At 36.5% G+C, this 21,529-nt stretch overlaps 1 protein-coding gene across 1 annotated transcript in view; it reads left to right on the top strand.

Annotated features, from left to right (window-relative positions):
• BMAL2 (basic helix-loop-helix ARNT like 2) overlaps window positions 1-21,529 on the top strand; it is a 38,943-nt gene that overhangs the window by 11,993 nt on the left and 5,421 nt on the right. Inside the window, exons 4-14 of the mRNA XM_086466444.1 lie at window positions 1,136-1,174; window positions 3,847-4,004; window positions 6,295-6,374; window positions 7,118-7,210; window positions 9,269-9,386; window positions 10,218-10,361; window positions 12,044-12,284; window positions 13,195-13,301; window positions 13,889-14,039; window positions 15,248-15,303; window positions 16,110-16,218. Of these exons, the coding sequence (XP_086322570.1) occupies window positions 1,136-1,174; window positions 3,847-4,004; window positions 6,295-6,374; window positions 7,118-7,210; window positions 9,269-9,386; window positions 10,218-10,361; window positions 12,044-12,284; window positions 13,195-13,301; window positions 13,889-14,039; window positions 15,248-15,303; window positions 16,110-16,218 (1,296 nt within the window). The remainder of the gene's footprint in view (window positions 1-1,135; window positions 1,175-3,846; window positions 4,005-6,294; window positions 6,375-7,117; window positions 7,211-9,268; window positions 9,387-10,217; window positions 10,362-12,043; window positions 12,285-13,194; window positions 13,302-13,888; window positions 14,040-15,247; window positions 15,304-16,109; window positions 16,219-21,529) is intronic.

The raw sequence follows: 21,529 nt of genomic DNA, 5'->3' as shown, positions 1-21,529 counted from the left end.
TGAGACTATCTAGAAGATTCTTGGGTTCTAGTGAAATCCCAAGTTGAAGAGCTGGATCTCTGAATCATGTGTTAATTTGGCTCTGGCTGCTGGATCCTTGCTGGGGCCAGCACTTAGTTACAGGTAAAAGCAGCTTTTGGGGTCTTCCCTAAAGCTGTAGTCGCCAGCTGTTCTAATTCCACTTCCTCGTATGAAAGAGCTGCTGACCGATTGGCCCATTCCCTTATAGTCCTTCCAGTACAACATATGCCTCTTCTAAAATGGTCATAGGCTAGCAGGTCTCTCCTCTGGAATGGAGTTGAGAGTACTGCATGAGATGTTTGTTCTGCTGAATTAAAAAAAAAAAAAGCTGAAGAGCTGCTGTAGAAAGATTAATAATGTTTGTATCAGTTCTTATTTTAAAGAAAATACTAGCCAGTGTTTGTATGAGAACTGCCTCTCTGCAAGTGCCACATCGCCCCTACTGAACTGGCGAGATAACTGTTAGGCCATGTTCTGAAATTCTGAATCGACGGTGGTAAGAATATGGTGAACTTAGGGAAGAAAAAAGATCATTGCCCTTGTTTGAATCATTCTTTATATTTTCCTGCTGCCAAGTATTTATTGTGATACAGGCACTATGATTGTCTTTCATTTACAATTTTATTACATAGACTTTCCAGTCATTGCTGCATGGTATGGGAAAATACTTAATTTTTACTTTTTCTGACCATAAGAAATTAAAGGGTATTTTAGGCCCAGTCTAGGCTAGCGTTGCTTTTTTTAATCATTTGACAATAAAATTTGGGAAATAAAAATATGGATAGATGAGCTCTCTTGTAAAATTTTAAATAAAAAAGTAAAATCAAGCCTAGATTTCAGTTATTTGAATGTTCCATTAATGTTGTTTTCTCCAGGATAAAAATAGCCCCGTAATTATGAACTATCTCCATAATATGTTCACATAACTGAATTTGGAAGTTATGCTTTGGTCTCTTTCTGTTATGCATCACTTGCTAGATCATTTTTGTGGCTCTGCTTTTGTTAGAACCGTAGTAAATTTGTAGCATTTCCTATGTAATTTTGAATTCACAGAAGGAAAGAAGTGCCTCGTATTAAATATGCAATGTAAAACTCTGTGTCTTATTTTCTCTAGGAGTGAAGATGAAGAACATGTTAAAATAAAAGATTTCAGGTACTAATTTACACTAAAAGTACATTTTGCTAGTAAATATTAGGATTCACAATACTAATATATGAGTTTGTGGGTAATATTCATTAAAACTGTCAAATATTTGGCAGTAAACTTTTCCTCCCCCCCCCCCCCAATGTATAGTAATTTTTAGAACATCCTTGAGGATTTTATTTTCTACTAATTTTAATGGAAATTGTGTTGCAGAATATCTCAGATGGTTTAGCAAAAACCCGAGGTTAAGATTTTCAAGGTGAGAATTAAATGTAGTACTCTGTAGTTGTGTATAAAGGGAAGAGCTGATCCTCGGTCTGTATGAATTTGAGAATTGTTTTTTCTAGATTTATCTACACTTGGAGGTATTTAAAATTTGTCCCACATGAAAGTGGATTTAGCTAAAGTATGACAAAGAATTCTTGTTCTGGAACAAGTTCTTGTGTAGGGAATTATTCAAGGTTTGCCACTGCACTTTTAATTCACATCTTACCTGAATCCAAATTGAAATTCACATAAAGCACTGGTAAGTTTTGAAATGCTGTGTGACTGAATGCAGTCATGATTCACCTGAACAAATATTTTAAACTATAGACAAGCCACTTAGTGAAACTAGAGCTGTTTTATAAAGTTGTTTTAAAAAGAAGTGTCTTTCATTTGTCATGTGAGCAAAGATGTCAAAGCAGAAATACATAATCCGCTCTGCTGTCAAAAGCATTATTTATACAGTATGCTAACTAATAATTATGAAGTATTCCTGTAATTTAAATAAAATGGAAGAAATGGGTGTTCCAAAATATATTTACAGGTTTTTTGTTTAACTGCAAAATTAGTTTTTCTTTACCAAGTATCCCAGATTGCTATACAAGATTCTGTTTTGGACATTGCTTTAGTAACTTTCGTGTTGTATTGTTAGCTTTTTTTCCTTAAGTTTTGGTTCATTAGCTGGAGAAAAAAAATAATTAGAAGACTGTTTGAAGGTTTGCTTAGGAGTTATCTCCCTCCAGTCTTTCTTTTCTCAGGCTTATTGGTGAACTTGCTTTTTTCCCTTCCCCTTTGTAAGTGGGGAACATAACAGAAGGCTTAGTCATCCAGTCATCACCTGAATTTCTGCATCCACCTGTTCAGGTTTCAGTAACTTCTTATTGACTCTTAGAGGTGTGGAAGATTGTTCTCTTTCCCCAAACGTTTGTGTCTGCTTCCTGAGGGTCACAGTTCAAGGAGCACACACAATATCTTACTTGATTATCCTTACTTGATGCAAAGAAGTTGGGTGAACATGTAGAGCTGAGAATAACTGATAAAATTAAATTTTAAAAAAGGCTTTAAAGAGGGAAAAGCTTATTACTTGGATGAATGACCCAGAATTATTTGTATGGAGAACGGATTTATTTTTGTGAAAAACAATAAAAATAGTAGAAGAATAGGTCTTCAAAACTGTACTTTGTTCTTTCTCAACAGGCCAGATGTAGTTAACTTAATTATCACCTTTAATACCTTCTGTTACAGTATGCCTAAGGGGAAGAGTTTTGGAGATCCGTTGACCACAACTTGTTGTCTATCAGTTTGGTTAACTACCACTGTGTCTGGTCTCAATCAGAAAGGAAAATAATCTTTGTTTTAGTTGAGCAGCTAGCTTGTCTTCTGGGTAAGGAGGGAAGAGTGAATTAAACTTTTCTTGATCTGCTAGAGGATGTTAGAGGGCAGGAGACCAGCTAGAAAAGCTAACATACTCCACTAGAAAGAATTAAAGAAAAGGTGACCTGAGATATATTTGTGATGTGCGCTGTCACGTGCTTTAGAAGTGGTTTTCTGATGAAAACTGTCCAAGAAGTGAAGCTCCCTTTCTGTGGTTGTGTTCTTGGACAGAGGCTTACCAAGAGATGAAACCCGAGCCACAAAGTATGCACAGAGGCTGAAACCCTTTCTGCCAACTTATCAGGTGAATGAAGGGGAAAGCTTTCTGAAGTATGTCTGGTGAAATTACATGAGGCACAGCTTTTTCTTTCAGTCTCCACTATATCTCTTATACGCGCATATAAATATATTGTCTGTTGCTTTTGCTGTGCTATAAATAAAAGCTTGTGTTTGTGTCTGTCTTCAATCTGAGTAGTTTTTACGTTAATGAGATAACAAGAAGACATTGCTCATTTCTGATTGTCAGTTTGTGTAAAACAGAGTTCAGAGATGCTTTAGCAAGTGCTGAGAGCATTCTTTTTTTTAAAAAAAAAAAAAAAAAAGAGGAAAAGTAGCAGAACGAATATCCCATCTTAGTGACAGGTAGAGATAGGGCCAGGGAGCAGAAATGTCTTCCAGTGATTACTAATGACATCAAAAGTTCTCTGGTATTCAATAAGGTGTCAAGGTATTCACTTGGACATCAAGGGCCACAAGAAGAATTTAACTTCTATAGGTCTTCATAGCCTCTTGTTCCTGCCACCTGTAATCAAGTTGTTGCCTGTGATATTTTTTTTCCCCTCAATATTTCACATCATTATCGTGACCATTTCTGCTTTGTTCAAGTGAATCCAATTCAATTGTCAACTGAAAGTAGTGTGTGAAAAACTGTTTCAGTGCAGTAGTACTTTTTGTGATATGTTCCATTCCCAAAATTGAATTGATTACTATTATGGGGAAAATCATGTATTCTATGTCTTTCTTAAAATAATTTTTCTTCTTAGAGAGGCTCACAGTCAAACAGAGAAACGAAGAAGAGACAAAATGAATAATTTGATAGAGGAGTTGTCTGCTATGATACCTCAGTGCAATCCCATGGCACGAAAGCTAGACAAGCTTACAGTGTTACGGATGGCTGTGCAACACTTAAAATCTTTAAAAGGTGCGTTTTAGGAAACTAACCCTGAAAGTCCTTGTTCTATCAGGAGTTGTAATGTGTATCTTCTTCAATGTTAAAGGTCATTTATTTTACGTTTCCTTGCTGAATTCTGTTCCAAAGCTGTTCTTATTTAAATTTACATGTTTGTAACTTCCAGAAATTAATTTCTTCTTTTTTGCTTAGTATAGCAGAAAAAAGCCACCCTTCAGTGTCTGATATCTTCTGTCTGCTAAGGGTTTGCCTTGCAATCGAGTCACTCCTTGATTCTTTTTAAAAATTACAACAATCTTGCATTGTTTTCCAACCCCCAAACTAAATGTGTGTTCTGCGATCTCTCCACTTTCCATCATACTTGCTGTAACAGCAATACCTGTGTTGCTGTATCGATGCCAACAGCTATACAGCTAATAGAGAAGCAAATGGTCTTTGTACTCCTGTTTGTTATTCTCACGTTTGTGATTGCATCAACCCTTTGTCTCTGTATTGGAATTTCATGTTTGTCTGTTGACTTTGAAATTTACAACATCATGGAAAAAGACCAATTTAAAAAAAACCAAAAAAACAACAACTCCCCCCCCCCAAAAAAAAACAACCACCAAAGGCAAACAAATAAAACTGACCTAAAAACCCAACTAAATTTTGGGAAGGCTTTAAGTTGAAGGTCAAGTCACTTATAAAATATCAAATACTTCCGATGAGTTGTTTGTCCAGTATGAGATTAGAAAAAAAGTCTGCTCAACAATGGGAAAACTGCAAACTGATGTCAGTAGTCCCACTGGTAGGGAGCACAGAGAACTCACTTCAGTGATAGATTGAGTCTTTCACAGTGTAACTTCGTAAAACCAAAACCAGTTGTGTAAAACTAAAGAAAAAGTTACGTTTGGACATAATCATCTTTCAAACATATTTTTTTTCCTTCAAGAACAGTAGTTAAAAGGAGTGTTGCAAGACATACTTTAACAGAATGGTTGTTGACTTTGATTACGTTAAAGTCTTAAACACCATGAAATGTTAGAGTACCAAAAAAAAGATCTATCACGAGTTTATATCCTCTGTCTGTTGGCAAAGTTAAAGTAATCGTGGACCTCAGTGAACAGTTTAGTGTTGGGATCAAGGCAAGATGTATTCTTTCCCCTCCTTTTGCTATTACTCGGTTTTGGGATGCCCCCCGCCCAAGTAACTTCTATCCAAATACGAGTTGCATATCACATGGTCTGTCAGCAGCACACAAGATTTCAGGGTTTTTGGCAGCACTGTTTCAGAATAATAATTTGGTCAACTGTAAGCAGAGATCAAAGACTACCTGCGTTGCAAAAAAACTGATTATGAATAAACATATCTATTAAGAACTCCATTAGTCTTAAGTCAAAGGAGTGTAGGAAACGAATTACGCCGCTAACTTGACAGTAATGGAATCATAGAATAATTTAGGTTGGAAGGTTTCCTAGAGGCCCGTTGGTCCATGCAGGCTCAGAATTTTGCATAAAGAAATAATGTGACAAATTAGCAGGGCAGTAATTGCACCTGCAGTTTGAACAAGTGTCTCCAAGAAATCTTCCACTTAAAGATTTGTATTTTAACAATAAGGTATGAAAACTGGACTCCATCGTGCACAGTTATTTCATATATCTTTGAAACAAATGCTTTAAGAAAAATATAAGATACTGTGTGGAATTATAGCAAATGCTGAAATTTGCTGGAAAGTTTAACTGCTATTTACTAAAAGTATCTAGGAGAAGCTGTGGAAATGCTTGTAATGGCTAAGAAATTATTTTAGAGTACTTGCCATGAGTGCTAGAACAGTAAATGTAGTGAGTCAGTCTCACTACATTTAGTGAGACATTCAATTTAACAGCAAAAGAGTGGTTTGGGATTGTTGGATGCATAGTATAATGAAGCATTATTCATGGCCAAAGACAATTGATAACATTAGAATTATTCAGATGCAGCAAATCTTAAGGATTCTGAAATAGGCCTACGAAATGTTTCTGGAAAATGCAGTTCTCAAATACCATTTCTCTAACAGTACATTAAAGATATCTGAACAGAAGTTTCCTTGTTTTACACTAAGTAAAGGGCAAGAAAAAAGCTGGTTGTGTGCCAGTATTCATTACCAACATACATTTATGAGGGGTTTTTATTTTTAATATTTTTAGGATTTTGAATTTTTATTATTATTCAGCTGTTCTGCTTGCAAAGAAAATTTACAAAATGCAAACCAAGTATAACTCTCTTAAAAGTAAATTTAAAATATAACTTTTGATATCATGTCTACAAATAATCTATTTTCCAGGTTCCACTAGCTCCTATACAGAAGTTCGGTATAAACCTTCGTTTCTAAAGGATGATGAGCTCAGACAGCTAATCCTTAGGGTAAGTGGAAGGAAACTCTCAGTTAAATTATTAAAGCTTGCCATTAACTTGAGTTTTTAGTTGGAGAGTGCTTCTTTTCCCCATCTTTTTCTTCAAGCAAATGCTTTGATGTACTTGATAAATACTGGTTTACAAACTCTGTACGCTATACAGGCTTTTTCATAAAGGTGTAAGGAAGATTATTCACAAGCATGGCAGACAGCAGCCCTTGAAGAGATAATAAATCTGATTACAATCTGTGTGTTTAATACAGAAAATTTTTTATGTTGATATTGAAGTCTGCATGCCTTAATTACACATAAGTACGCTGGCAGTTGTTTGCTTTCCTTCATTTAAATTTTTAAAGATGTACTTTGAAAAAAGATGCAGAAATAATACCAGAAAGAAATTCTTTCCTCTTGTTTTCGCACTTGTCATATGCTCACACCCCTTTACCCTTTCTCAGTTGCAACTATTTTCTTTTTCCTTGGCTGCGACAGACTTTGCCAAGATGTGTAAGATGACTCCCAAGTTAAGCTGTTTTGCAGCTGGCCGCCTCTTTTCCCAAAGCCGTGTTTAAGAAACTTTAGCTGTCTGTAGTTGAAGGTCTGATTTGGACCTTGCAATCTTAATGGCTTTTTGGTGTGATTTATAACTCACTAAATTTAAAAAATCAGGTTTAAAAGTGTGCTTCCTTATAGTCATCAATATTAATTGTATATTTTAATTGTATGTTTTTAAAGACAGTATCTTTATATTTTCAGGCTGCAGATGGATTCCTATTTGTGGTTGGATGCAACAGAGGGAAAATTCTGTTTGTCTCAGAATCAGTTTGCAAAATACTTAATTATGATCAGGTGGTTATAATTGAGTTTCTTACTTTGCTTTTACCTTGCATTTTCTTTGAAATTTTTAAACTTTTACATTTTATTGTATATTGCTAAAAAACAGTCCTTGTGCATCATTTCTTGAAATTTCTTTGATTTAACCTCCTTCAGAGTAAGGCTGAATAGCCTAGAACAAAATATTTGCAAGTACAGTCAGTGTTCCCGACCTGAGTAATAGCATCAGATTTCAATTGATCATCTTAGGAAAACGGCTAGTCTGAGAGGAAGGGCTAATTTGAAGATGTCCCAGTTTCTGTCTCCAAGAGATTTTTCTTTTAAATGATGAAGTGATTTTGTTGGGGTGGGTTTTTTTGGGTTTTTTTGGTTTTTTTAGGCCAAGGAAAATTGGTGGTTCAGCAGTGGAAGTTAATTAAAGCTTTCCTTGGTAATGCCTTTACGCTCAGATGCATTACCTAACAGCTCATCCACATGAACTATTGTGGATGTACTCTTGACTTGAAGGAAACTGAAATAGCGTGAGTTAGCTGTAGAATAAGAGAAAGAGGAAAAATATAAGTACCTTCCATTAGCTGACATTTAACTCATGGACCATTACCACAAATAATCTAGGCATGATAACTTGTTCATGTATCTATGACATCTGTTCCAAAAACAGAGGCTAAAACAGTTAGTGCCTCCATCTGTCTGCTTCTGTAACTTTGAAACCATTTGTGCAATGTTCATTTTCTTCATACACGGAAGGGTAACCAATCTGGACTCTGTTTTATGGATTTTATTTTTATTTTTATTTTTTAAAAAAAAAAGCAAACTCTTTTTAAATTAAAGTTAAATGAATCATCTTATGGGAACAAGCATAAAAGCAGATATCTTTTTTTTTTTTTTTTTTTTTTTTAAAAAAAGACTTCTACACTGAATTTACTCAAGGACTAAAAAGTATCTTTTGGAGTCTCTTCACATCAGACACGCCTACTTCCAGACCCATAAGGTCTTTGCTATTCAGGCTATTCAGAGAACATGTCTGACTTAACCCTTGAATTTATTAGCTTATTTGGGAATCATTCTAGGTTATGAATCCCATTCTGCAGCCTAATCTGCTTGTTACACCTTTATTTTGACAAGGCTGCCGTTAGCCTTTCTCAGTGGCACGCGGCATTTTCCCTTTGTATTGGGGTTAGATGGGGACTGGGCAAATGAAAGAGGCTGTATGTTTATCCTGCTTTCTTAGAAGCTTTTCATTAAACCCATTTCTGACTCTGGCTTATTGGAAAAGTGCTGCCTTTCATGTATAGAGTGATCACATAGCCGGTGGCGTGGGTCCAAAATGAGTTGCAATTTGAATCTAGAATACTGCTTGTCAACACAGCTCCTTTCTGCCCATTGATTTGATCTGCTGTGGTGAAGGTAAGCAATGAAAAAAACAAAACTAGCCCACTTTTGTGAGAATTCCTTCCTGTTTCAGAAGAAAGTAGTGCTGTCTACAGTAGCACAGCAGACCAGTTACTTTGGATCAGCAGGTGGAATGGATCCAGCTAGAGAGATTTCTGTAAATATACCCTGCTGGGTAGAGTGCTGAAGTGAGCTGCTCCCTGCTTCGAAGCAGCTCCTGGCTCGGTGGTGCCATTTTGTCCAACCAAATTAGAGCTCATAGGCATTAGGTAGCATGAATATTTCTTGCTATTTCCTTACCTTCCTCCACCCCAGTAATTTGCGAGTGGAGTTATTCTGTGCGTAACCTTGTTTGGCTAGGATCAGGAATCATTATGTACATGGCTGAAGCATTTGGTTTTACAGAACTGTCTTTTAATATCCAACTAAATCTACTATTTTTCAAAGGGGAAATAAATTATGTTTTTACTACCCTGTTTTTATAACAGTAATATTAAAAATGGCAAATTAAATGTGGATCAAAGTATTGATGTTTAGAGTAACCGTGGTATTGTACTTTTTTTCATTGGTATAGAAAGTTGTTTTGTCTGAGATATGTAGTATGTGTGGGATCCTGTTCTAAAATGATGTGGTTCTTATTTCTTTTATGTGTTGGTGTGTGGTTTTTTTTTTTTTAAATAGGCCACTTTAATTGGACAAAGTTTATTTGATTACTTGCATCCAAAAGATGTTGCAAAAGTTAAGGAGCAACTTTCTTCTTCCGATGTCTCTCCTAGGGAGAAACTCGTAGATGGGAAAAGTAAGTCGTATTTGAATGTGCTTAGATTTTTTTTTTAAGAGATGCTAATAAATCTGGTTATTACTTGGGAAATACTCGTGTGTACATATGTGCATAGATGTACAAACTCGAGGTACAATCTCTATGAACCAAACATATTTGAATGCTTATCTGCTGCTGCTTAGAGTACGCTTACATTTTAAAAGCTAGCCCAGAAAAGAATGTATTTTAGATAATAAGAATTACTGAAATTTGCATTGTTAAACATTTACCAAGATGTGGTCTGATGTTCTTCCTACCAAGCATGCTACTTTTTTTCTTGTATTTGATAGGCCTTGTCAATACAAAAGACCTGATGTAGTCGAACGTGGGATAAAATATCAAATTCAATATCAAGAATCACTGTCTTCTCTGAAAATGCTAAGTGTCAATCCTAATTTAACAAAATCTTATTTTGTTTACAGTTATTTCTAATATGGAAAGTTTAAAGTACTGTACAGCTAGTGACTATTTTATAGCTGGCTGTTGTAAGCACCTTTGGCGTTCTTCCTTGTACCAAATAGAAGGTGAATGTTTATAAAGCGTATTTATTAAAATACCATTCAAAATATCAAGAAGGCTTAAAAATAGTTCAGTTGTTATTTTTAATTTTGCAATACGTGTGACAGTACCGTTTTCTTTGCCCTATTTAAGTTATTAGACTTCTTTCATTTTTAATTGTAAGGACAAAATTCAGGCAGCTAAGCAGTAAGGAGAATGTGCTGGAAGCTAAAATGAAGAAAAGGCCTTGTATTCTGAATTTTTGTTGTTGGATTTTAGTTTTTTTAAACTACTTTACTAAATTTTTGTAAGCTGGCTTGCAAGTACACACAGATTTTCAAGCTGGACCAGCTCGACTGAATTCTGGTGCTCGACGTTCCTTCTTCTGTCGGATAAAGTGTAGTAGGACCACAGTCAAAGAAGAAAAGGAGTGCTTGCCCAACCCAAAGAAGAAAGGTATTCAAACAGTGTAGATGGAGTGGGGGCTTTCTGTCTTGAAACTTGGTGTATTTAAGTTCCGAGTCAGTAGTGTGACCCTTGTAGTTATCGCTGACTTCACAAAGTAGCTGTAGAGAAGTGTAAATATATACTGAAGACACCTTTTGAAAAACAGTTTAATTGTAGTCTTTCTCCTGCCTGTTCAGTCCTGGAAAAGAGGGAGGGAGGGAGAAACCTGAGTTACAGTGGTTGGTAGGAGCGCATAGTCTGTTGTAGCCAAATTTTAGAAGTCTCGAAGGCAATGGAGCAGATCAGAAGAATGAAACTAACATGTGTCTTGAAGATAACTGTGTGAATAAGGCCTGAAAAAAATCTACTGGTTTGAAGGAAAAAAAGCAAGCAAACCAACTTCTTTTTCTAGTTTACTTTTTGTGTTGTGTGTACTTAAAAGTATGACGTTTCCTTTTTTATTTTGCTTTTAATAGTAAAGTTAATTTATCAGTATAATTCATTTTTCCAATAATTTGAATTTAGTTCATATTTTGGCATGCCTGTACAGCAGTATGCTCTTGTAAAGTTTTCAGTGACTGGATCTTTTTAAAATGTAATTTCCAACTTTTGTTTAATACCTTAGTATTGATTTTTGCAAAGATGTGCTGAAGCTGTTTGACCCTGAAAAAATCCTCCTTTTGTTTTTCAGTGTAACCTGTTATTGTTGAGATATACCATACAATAGTAAATTTTAAAATAGGTCTGTAATTGTAAGTAAATAGAATTCGGTCTCCCTTGATGTGCCAACTAACTTGGTGAGATAAGAATTTAACTTGTATAAATGTTTCTCGGGAAAGCGGTATTGAGGGAAGGTACCTTGACAATCTGAGAAACTGTGACAAAGTCACAGTAGGATAACTCAATTTTTCCTATTACAGAGTTGATGTATGTTTTCTGTAGCTGATAAGAAATCAAATCTATGTAAAGCCTAATTTGTTCAGAATACAGATAGCAAGAATACTTTGGCAATTTTTTGAAAGATGGTTACTGTAGGACACATAATGTCATCTCTATGCCTTGATGCGTATGAGGGTGTTTGCAAGTTATATAGGCAGCAAAGTCTACCAGCCATAGGAATGAATGACAGTGTATGCTGTAATTTAAGACTTCTAAACTATTTGCGTTCCTAGAAAATGGAGAAATTCAGAAGCCTAAGATAAATAGAAAATATGCTGTGTTGTTTTGAGTTGTTCTCTGAATTGATTCTTTTAGCAACTGCAGTAAGTATGTTAGGATCATCGTGTTCACAAAAGGTAAATTGATTTGGAAGCTACAGATTGCCTCTCCAGTTTATTTTAATTTACAATACATATGAAACCAGATAAAGAGAAATTGATCTGTGGGTTACCAGACTGTTGATTTACTTTTTTTCTGTGAGACTTTGAACTGCCAACACCTGTAACTTGTCTTCCTAAGTCTTACATAGCGTTAGAAGCGCTCTTTCCAGGTAAGCCAAAATTTAGTAGTACAAAATTAATTAAAAAATAATTAAAAAATACTCTGTAAAATAGTCTATAGTCTTGTACAATTGTTGTAGGTAAGCATAAAATATAGTTGCTGGTCTCACGGTGAACAGAATAATAATAAAAAAAAAGTAATTCAGTTTACTCTGAACCATAACTGCTTCTTATTTCATTTCTTTTTATTAGATCACAGAAAATACTGTACCATTCACTGTACTGGGTATATGAAGAACTGGCCTCCTAATGAGGTGGGAGTAGAAGAGGAAAATGATGTAGAAAAGGACAGTAGTAACTATAACTGTCTTGTTGCAATTGGGAGGTTACACCCTTACATTGTTCCACAAAAGAGTGGAGAGATAAAAGTCAAAGCAACAGAATTCGTTACACGATTTGCCATGGATGGAAAATTTGTTTATGTAGATCAGCGGTAAGCATTTTGTTCTTTAATAAAGACAAAATGACATCACTAGTTACATTTTCTAGTACTTTCTGTCAGAACTGTAATTTCTCAAGCAGGATAGAATTTCTAGGTGCTGTACACAGGAAGCAGTTCATTCTGAATTTGAGTACTTGGGCTTTGTTTTAATGTCAAACATAAACCGTAATGTAGAAAGTAAGTGTATTGTCCTATAGGAAAAGGTGAGCTAGCGAGATTAAAGTGTGCCATAAAATACATTCATCTACTTATTTATTCATGAAGAAAAATCTCAAGTTAGAGCTTCTTAGCTATGCATATGACTTAAGTAATGAACTCATAGCCAAAAATAATTGCTTCTTAAAATCTTACTGTTTGGAACAAATACATTATATCTAGCTGAGATACCAAATTGTTTCATTACAAGTGAAAGCTAAGTTCGTATTTTCTGAACTTTCTAAAACAGACTTCTTTGTTGTGGAGTCTGAGTTACCACTTTGCATTTCGATTGTCATTATTGTCACTGGAAACTTTTTATTGTTTTCAGTCATCTTGTCTTTCATCTAAAAGTGTCAGTTGAAACCTATTCCTCAAAGTGGCAGAGCAAAATACAACTATTAAACTTTTTTAATGGCTCCTTACATGTGACCAGTACCCTGATTGGCTAATGGGAAGACGTAATGATCATAAGTATTTTGTGTGTACGTGTGGTTTGCATGTTTAATCACTGTTATTTTGTATTTGAATTGCCATTCGTTGCAAATGGGTAATTTGCAGCTATACTAGTGCTGTATCTTTTTCCCAAACATGAACGCAAGCATCTGTTTCTTTAGATATTAATTTTCTGCTTTATCTGATACTGAAGAAAACAAGATTTGCAATTGTTTGAATCCGCTGTAGTTCATGTTTTTATTTCTAACAGTGCAACAGCAATTTTAGGGTATCTGCCACAAGAGCTTCTAGGAACTTCTTGTTACGAGTACTGCCATCAAGATGATCACAATCATCTAGCGGAAAAACATAAAGAAGGTACAAAACAATTGGTCCACCCAGACTGCTTACAACTATATATAACTGCTGTGTGGAAACACTACAAATCAAAAAAATCAGAAGCCAAGAATTAATAAAACTAAGCAATCTTAGCATTATGCTTTTCTACGTCCTCATTGAGACCTGCCCGCATACAGCTTGTAATAAAAGCAGGGGGAAACTTCTGTTGCCTTGGGTCTTGGTGCAGTGCTTGAATTGCAAGGGAATAATGTTAATGCTTCTTTCAGCCCCCTGCTTCTATTCTTTGTAAGAATGAGGAAGGCATCCTGAAGAGCAAATGTGCCTGTTTGTATGATTAAGGCATCGATTATGAAAGTTCACCGTGTCAGGAGTCTCCCTACCAGTGGTTTGCAGAAACTTGGGCTTTAATTTAAGATTAATAATTTTACTGAAACTAGTTTGATTTTAGTAGGGGTCCTGTCCTGTCAGTTGTTCTGGCATTTAATTTGTATTTCTGGCCAGCAAAAACATTTTGATTTTATGATGCTCTAAAACAGATATTTCTTTTTTTAACTTTATCTTTCTAAGTACAAATATGGTGATTGCAACTTTCCTTTCTTATCTAGTGTTGCAGAATAAAGAAAAAGTATTTACGAATTCCTACAAATTTAGAGCAAAAGATGGGACTTTTATTACTTTAAAGAGTCAGTGGTTTAGTTTCATGAACCCATGGACCAAAGAACTGGAGTACATTGTATCAAACAACACTGTGGTATTGTAAGTAGTTCAAATGAATCCCATGTTGGTTTTTTTCTTATTTACAGTTAGCATTAAGAGAAAGCAACCTGTTTAAGCATCAGAACAAGACTAGAAAATATCAACACTGCACAGAAAGTGGTTGAGTAACCTGGAAGAACATTTTTTTGCGTTTCCCAGTTACGTTTCTTTCAGACTTAAGTCGCGGATTTGACTCTGAAAACTGTATTTCCCAGTAGAAAAAATGAAGTGAAAGAGATTCCTGTTAAAAGAAAAAAGGAAGGATCTTTTAGGAAAAGTAGACATGAATAAATGGAAATGTGAAGTTAGTTCTGCTTTTCCTTCTGAGCTTTACAAGACTGCATGTGTTCATTGACCTAATTTTAAGTGCTACCCTACCTACCATCTGTCAGAATGTGGAGAAGCATAATTGATAGATTGTAGAAACGCAAGGCAGGACAAAAATATACTCACCAAATTGATTGCAAGGGAGGAGCCTGTGAGACAGTAAATGTGTGTTTAATTATTCTTTTTTATTTTTAATTCTTCTTTTTCTTTCTCTGCCGCTTGCAATGCAGCTATAATTTGGATTGTTCCAATGATACTGAGGATCTTTGCCAATGACTGAGTTTTTGAGAGAGGGACGGGAGGGGATTTTATTTCCATTGAATCAAGTTGTCAAAGGGGCCTTTTACCCATTCTATAGCTGGTTCATTTCTTAAGTCAACATGACCCACCTATTTTGCCCATGTCCTTTTTCCTCAAGAAGGCAGAGAAGAGCAGTTAAGACCGTATATGCTGCCCAACAGCCAAAGGCCACTTTTGCCTGCCCTGGAGATCTGGGCATCTGCAGCTGTCTAGAGGAAGGAAGGTAGGCAGGGGCTGCTGCAGAAGGTAGCCACCGACCTGTCCTTGTAGCAGTTTCTGGTTCTCTAGTCTTCCTCCTAGTAATAAAAATGGCAGCCTTGATCTCTTGTCATGGAAAAGAGAGAACTATGTTGGCCTTTCTTCTTTATTTGGAGAGTAAGTGGAAATCATTATTTCACCCAGTGCTTTAGAAACAGTACAAAAGATTGAACATTGAAATGTGAGGAATATCTCATTTTCTCCTAGTTTGAGGATGGTAGTTTTTCCTCTATGTAAAGTATTATTAAAATCAAACATAAATATTCTGGGTTTTGCCTTTGAAAAACTTGCTGATTTGTTTGTTTGTTTGTTTTAAATCTCAGAGGTCATAACGAGTCAGCTGAAGAACAGGTCCTCTATGGTTCTCAGCCTGCAGAAGGCAAGTGTCGCTTCTTACAGTTATCATAGCTGCATCTCCTGATCAATCATTACAATTTCAGATTTATTGAATCCAGGAATTTTTTTATTCTAGGTTGTTGTGCAAGGAAGGATTAATTTGGTTTTTTAAGCTAATTCTGGTGACAATTTCTAGTTACTTACAGCATCCTAATTCATATAATTCACGTAACTGTGATCAGAAGGGCTTATAGCGTATATTTTCCGTCTAGCAGCTTCTGCTATAGCTAGAATTTTGGTTGATAGGATATTATGCTTCTATCACAGACTTTTCATGTTTTGCCTGGTTTTCTGAAGAAATGCAATTGTGCTGTCTGAGCGTACCTATAGAATATCGTGTGATACTGATATATATTTTGTTAATATTTTTCTGCTATGCATAGCTTCTGATTTCTACATGCAGTTTTATCATCTTGCTATAAGTTTTTTTTATCTTTGCTTTTGAAATTGTTCTTTTTAATAACTGCTTTCAGTTTGTGAAAAATTCAGTGTTTTTTTTTCTCACGTGTTTTGCATTGTCTATGAGAGAGGCTGGAAGTCGTAATGATTAAAGCTAATTTCACTACTGGAGATCAGCAGTTTTCACAAATCTATTAGTCACTTGTCTTTATATTTCAATGAGACTTACAACTCCCTCCCCCATGAGTTAGTGTTTTAAGGAATTTAATTTCTGAAAATATGAGTTATAGAACAAAAACTGCTTTAAAATGAATCCTTGAGGTGATTGTTCCTTGCTGTGTAATGAAACTGCCACAAACTTAAGGTTTTATTTTGGTTTTTTAACTGTAGATGCTGTGAAACAGTCTTTAGTAAGTGTACCTGGAATGTCCTCTGGAACAGTTCTTGGTGCTGGAAGTATAGGAACTGAAATTGCAAATGAAATATTAGAGTTGCAAAGGTAATGAACGCTTAAAATCATACATTAGGCTTTTAAGTAGAGAAGAGGTATATGTGATTATGTGGGGGTTGTTCAAGTTTCATTTTTACTATGTTATATGTATAAAATATTTTTAGGTTGAGCAGTGGCATTATGAGATGCCAGTTATAACCTAATGTTAGTCTCATGCATGGCAGAACACATCACCGGTGTTGATAAATAGTTTTGTTCTGGGCATGCAATTTCCTTTGTTAATGAAAGTATTTTTTAACTGTGACTTCAAGAGTGTTACTGTGATGCAGCTTCTTCACATGATGTTGAAATAGGTAGATAAACCACTTGGGAATGGCAAGTCAGTTGTCTGTGAGTAGTGTTTGTATTTTTCTGCTAGTGTCTCTCTACTAGGAAAACTTACTTTGAAACATTTCCCCAATGGAGCACTTTCATAGCCTATACTGTCCATTTCCTGATTATCCTGAATGTAGACTAAAGTGATAGCACAATTCCCTCCCAGTGCCCAGACAAAGATTAAAAAACACCCTCACTGTGTCATTCCAAATGGGAATCCATACAAGATTCAAATTGTTAATTAAAGATAGACCTTTTTAAAACTAACTAGTTTCAGCAGGTACACAACATAGCCAAGGAATTTGAGAGGAAGGAACATAATTTTAATGTGAGGATATCCTTATGCATTTTTTGTGTTGTGTGGCCCACAGTGGTGCTTGACTTGCTTATAGGGGGAGAGGTTATTACTCTATGTCAGTTTGCACTGTATCAGCATTTGTGTCTAAGAACATTTGTTAGAAAGTCTCTGAGCCTCCTAATTCCAGGGCTTTGGGATGCACAGGAACCGAAGGTGTCTGTTTTTAGTCACAACTCTTTCAGGAATTAAGGCCTCATTAGAAAGTCCAACCACTTTTGTTAAGGTGAAGTTCAGGATAATGATACTATCATCTCATCAGCACAGAACAAGTTATCTGAGTGTTAGCTTCGGATAACAAAGCTATCCCTCAGACTTTGGATCTTATACTTCCAGTTCCAGGTAAAGGAATGCAAATAAATTTTTTATGTCTGCAGAGCAGTGTGTTCCAAGGTCCCATGTAGTTCTTTCCATTGGCACTTCTGCAACTAGACCTGAAAGAGTAGTAATATTAAATCTTCCAGGAAGTACACCAGTTTTGGCAACAATGGTAAAGGTACAAGTAATAGTTTCTTATAGAATATTCTGAGGATCCATGAGGATCATCAAGTGCAACTCCTGGCTCTATATGGGACAACCTAAAAGTTAAACCTATATATAAGAGTATTGTCCAAACACTTCTTGAACACTGACTTGGGGTCATGACCCCTTCCGTGGGGACCTTGTTCCAGTGTTTGACCATCCTCTCAGTGAAGATCTTTTTCCTAATATCTTCCCCTGACACAGCTTTAAGCTGTTCCCCACGTCCTATCACTGGACGCCAGAGGGAAGACATCAGCACTTCCCTCTCTGCTCTCCTTCATAAGGAAGCTGTAAACAGCAATGAGGTCACCTCTCATTCTCCTCATCTCTAAGCTGAACAAACCCAGTATCCTCAGCTGTTCCTCGTAAGCCATGCCCTCAAGTCCTTTCACCATCTTGGTTGCTCTCCTTTGGACACTTTCTAGTATTTTTATATCCTTCTCATACTGTGGAGCCCAAAACTCCACACAATACTTGAGGTGAGGCTGAGTCTAGTGGGACAGTCACTTCTTTCAACTGATTAGCTATACTGTGGTTAATGCACCCCAGGGTGCCGTTGTCCCTCTTGGCCATCAGGGCGCATTGTTGACTCGCACTGAGCTTACCATCAACCAAAACTGCAATCCAGCCTCTTGTCCTCCGATCTATACGTACATCGATATGCCATAGCATAGGCAGCTTTTGTTGTTTCAGTAGTAGTCTGACTCATCAGCTTGTCTGTGGGAATGTTATGGGAAACCGTGTGAAAAGCTCTACTAAAGTCGAAGTAAGCAACATCCAATGCTGTCTCCTCATCCACCAGGCTAGTCACCTCCTTGTAGAAGGCTGTCAGGTTGGTTAAGTGTGATTTCCCCTTCAGAAGTCCATGCTGAAGTCCAGGATTACACATTATCTCTTTGCAATGTGGTTATTTTCTCAGCTGACTCTTCATCAGAAGACAGTATTTAATTTTCTGAAACAGTAAAAACCATGGTCAGAGCCTAAGAGTGTGGTAGTGTAGATATTTCTTACTCTGTTTCCAGTATTTTGGAATCACTTTCCAATGATGAAGTCACATCCCTTTACTAAATAGGCAAATTGCACAGGGAATCACTCTTTTCAGTGAAAGGAAGAAAAGAATGATCACTTTAGTTGTGATGGGATGGAAAGATTGCCACTTAAAAAAAAAAAAAAGTTAAAATCCATCCCACAGCATGTTGGCAGATTGCTGGGGTTATCCAGCAAGGAGGAGGAAAAGCACTGACAACAAAAAAGGATTCGTATCCTCAACAGTGAAGATGGGATCTTACATTTTAGTAACACCATTGTTAATGTTCTCTCATCAGTGCCACCTATGAAGAGTCACTTTATTATATCTTTCTGAAGACAGAAGTAGGTTGGCAAAAGTTCTCATCTCTGGCAGTTAATATCCAGGCATGACACAAGAGCTTAATCTGACTTTTGTTCTAGAGGCTTCAGTCAGCTCAATGTGATGTTCTTGATCGAGATCACCTGAGCTTTGCTGAAAATGCTCATCCATATGAGCATACATGTCATCAGCTTAAGGAAGCCAGTTTATGTAGTAGATGAATAATAAATTTGCTGGATGATGAAAGAATGAATGCATTCCTGGGAAAGTTTTCTTTGAGGCTACCCGTTGAAAGTTTCGTATTTGTGTTTTTAAGAACCACAAGCAATGCTCTTTCCTTTCATATTGCTACAGAGGCAACAGTTTCAGGAACAGTATCTTCGTAAGCAACAGAGGGAAATTTTGTGAGCTTTGTACGAAGATCAAACCAACCCATTACTCCTCTTCTGTGACAGTTCAGCAGGTCACAAGAGAGCAAAGTGTATCTGTTTTAATCTTAGGAAGCAGAAGAATCCATTACAACAGACAATCGTGGAATTTTGAAGAGATTATGGTACTGGGTAAATCTCCCCCGTTTGGGGGAAACTTTTTGTAAGAGTGGGATTTTTATTTTTTTTCTCAGTCTGTTTAAATGGAATTCAGCTGTACAGTTGAGACAGGTATGACTGAGGCCACTTTAGGGATATTTCACGGGAATATTTATTATTTCATATCCTTCCTGATCTCGAAGACGAATGGATTTTTCTAGTACATTACAGACCTTACAGAAATTTGGCTTATTTATCAAGAAGTTCAGCTTCTGTAGTATTAACTATGGCATAATTTTCTTTCTGTCTGCCTGCCTGTCCTAAGCTTGAAGCTCATGATGCGTACCTCCCTATCGGTCAGAGGTTCATTTCGTAAAAGTCTTGATTTCATCATGTAAGTAAAGCATGGCTTTACTCTTTTATGGAGCAGCAGTTTAAGGTAGCACGACGTTTACCCAGTTTGTTTGATTTACAAAAACGTGTTTTCAGGAAGACCACAGTGATAGTTCAGACTTGCTTCTAATTTAAAAAACGAGGCTGCTAGGAGAAGTTAAAAACCCGCAAGTTCTGCATTGAAAGAACTGCTTTCCAGGACAAATATTTGTGAAAGCGCTGGCAATGATGAGCACTGCATCAAGAAGCTGCATCAGGTAGTCCTGTTCTTCAAGTCATTGATTGAATTCAGTTTTTTCTCTGCTTGTGTTCATATCTTGAACCCTGGTTAGTAAATGAAACTATTATGTTGCTTTCTTTGGGAACTCAACTAAAAGACTGAATGTCACAAGATTTTGAAAGGAAAACTGTTCTGCTCGCCAACGTCATCAGCCACAGTGATCGGAGCCGTTTTAGTCTTGTGCAGGTGTGTTTGTTTCAGTGATCTTAGTTGTCCATGAACACTGGAAATTAAGAAATAAACTTATGCTGAAACTCATAGCCCAAGAAGTTGCTATGCAGGTGAAAGAAAAGGTTAAGAGCAAAGTCATGCAGAATAAAGTAAACTCTGTGTCCAAAGGAAGGCAAGTTCTGAAAAGAAGCCAGCTGTGGAAGTTAGGAAGGGATGTCTGGCATCACATTCGTCCTACCGTCCTGTATCTTGGGGGGGAAAAACAAACTAGGCGTTTGCAAATACAGTTGGCCATTGAAGGTGTCATCAGTAAGAACTGAACGTTTCTGGAGATGTCTGGGTGTAGTTGCTTATACATAGATGTAGTTCACTTTTTCCAGAATCATTGCTGAGAACAATGCTGTGCTCTTTTATTTTTTATTTTTTCCAGTCGAAGAGTAGAACTTCATGCTATTTCTTCATTTTTCTTTTGTGTAGAATCAAGTTACTATCTTGCACACACTGAGGCAATCAAAATTAGACAAAAGTGATGAACAGAGGCTAACACCTGCTGGTTTTCATCAAATACGTTTGTGACTACAAACATAATCCAATAGGATGAGTGCATTTACTACCTGAACCTCTCTCTGCATTTTTGTAATATCAGTAAAACACAGATGGTTCTCAAACTGTGCGGGAGGCATCACCAAGTTTGGGTTTGTTTTTTTTTTTAAATTTCAGAACTATGGCTACAGCTTTATTTACAAGCATATTTGAATTGAATTAGCATCAGATGAACGATCATTTCGTTTACAGCAATGCTGTAAATCTATTCAATCTGGAGTTTCTGTCCTGGCTTTTAGAGATGGCAGAACTGCTTATCAAATGGCATATTGGATATTAGAATGTAGGGACCTAACAAATACCCCCACAGATAACTCAGCTTACTGAAGATAGGCTGTTTATTCACCCATTTGCTGTCTTTCTTCCAATCCCTTGTCACATTTTGGATCTGAGGAAGTGACAGAAACAGAAGCATCTAGAGTGCCCCAATTCTTCTATAGCCTTGTCCTTTGGGAGTCAGGAAGAGCAGGGAGAGATGGGAGTAAGCTGTCCAAAGGGCCCCGGTATGACATTTTCACTGTTAGTTTCATATCTGGCATGTTTGGTGAGGGAGAGTGAACAGTATCTCAAAGAATTCTGGTCACAAACAAGTGGTCTTTGCTTTTAGTTGGAATTTTATGAAAATGTGGAAAGATAGGTATAACAAAATAATATTAGAGGGAGTGTTAGAAGGGCGTATTGTTTTCTCTCCACCATTTAGCAGAACTTCCCTGTGCTGTCTATATTCTGTATGTATTTGAAATGTACCTGTTTGTCCCAGTTTGCATAATTCTGAAACCTGTTAC

Source organism: Leptosomus discolor, chromosome 1, assembly GCF_034619465.1.
Source record: "Leptosomus discolor isolate bLepDis1 chromosome 1, bLepDis1.hap2, whole genome shotgun sequence".
In the NCBI taxonomy this organism is placed as follows: Eukaryota; Metazoa; Chordata; class Aves; order Leptosomiformes; family Leptosomidae; genus Leptosomus; species Leptosomus discolor.
The sequence above is the reverse complement of the archived record's forward strand: the minus strand, read 5'-3'. Positions and strand labels throughout refer to the sequence as shown.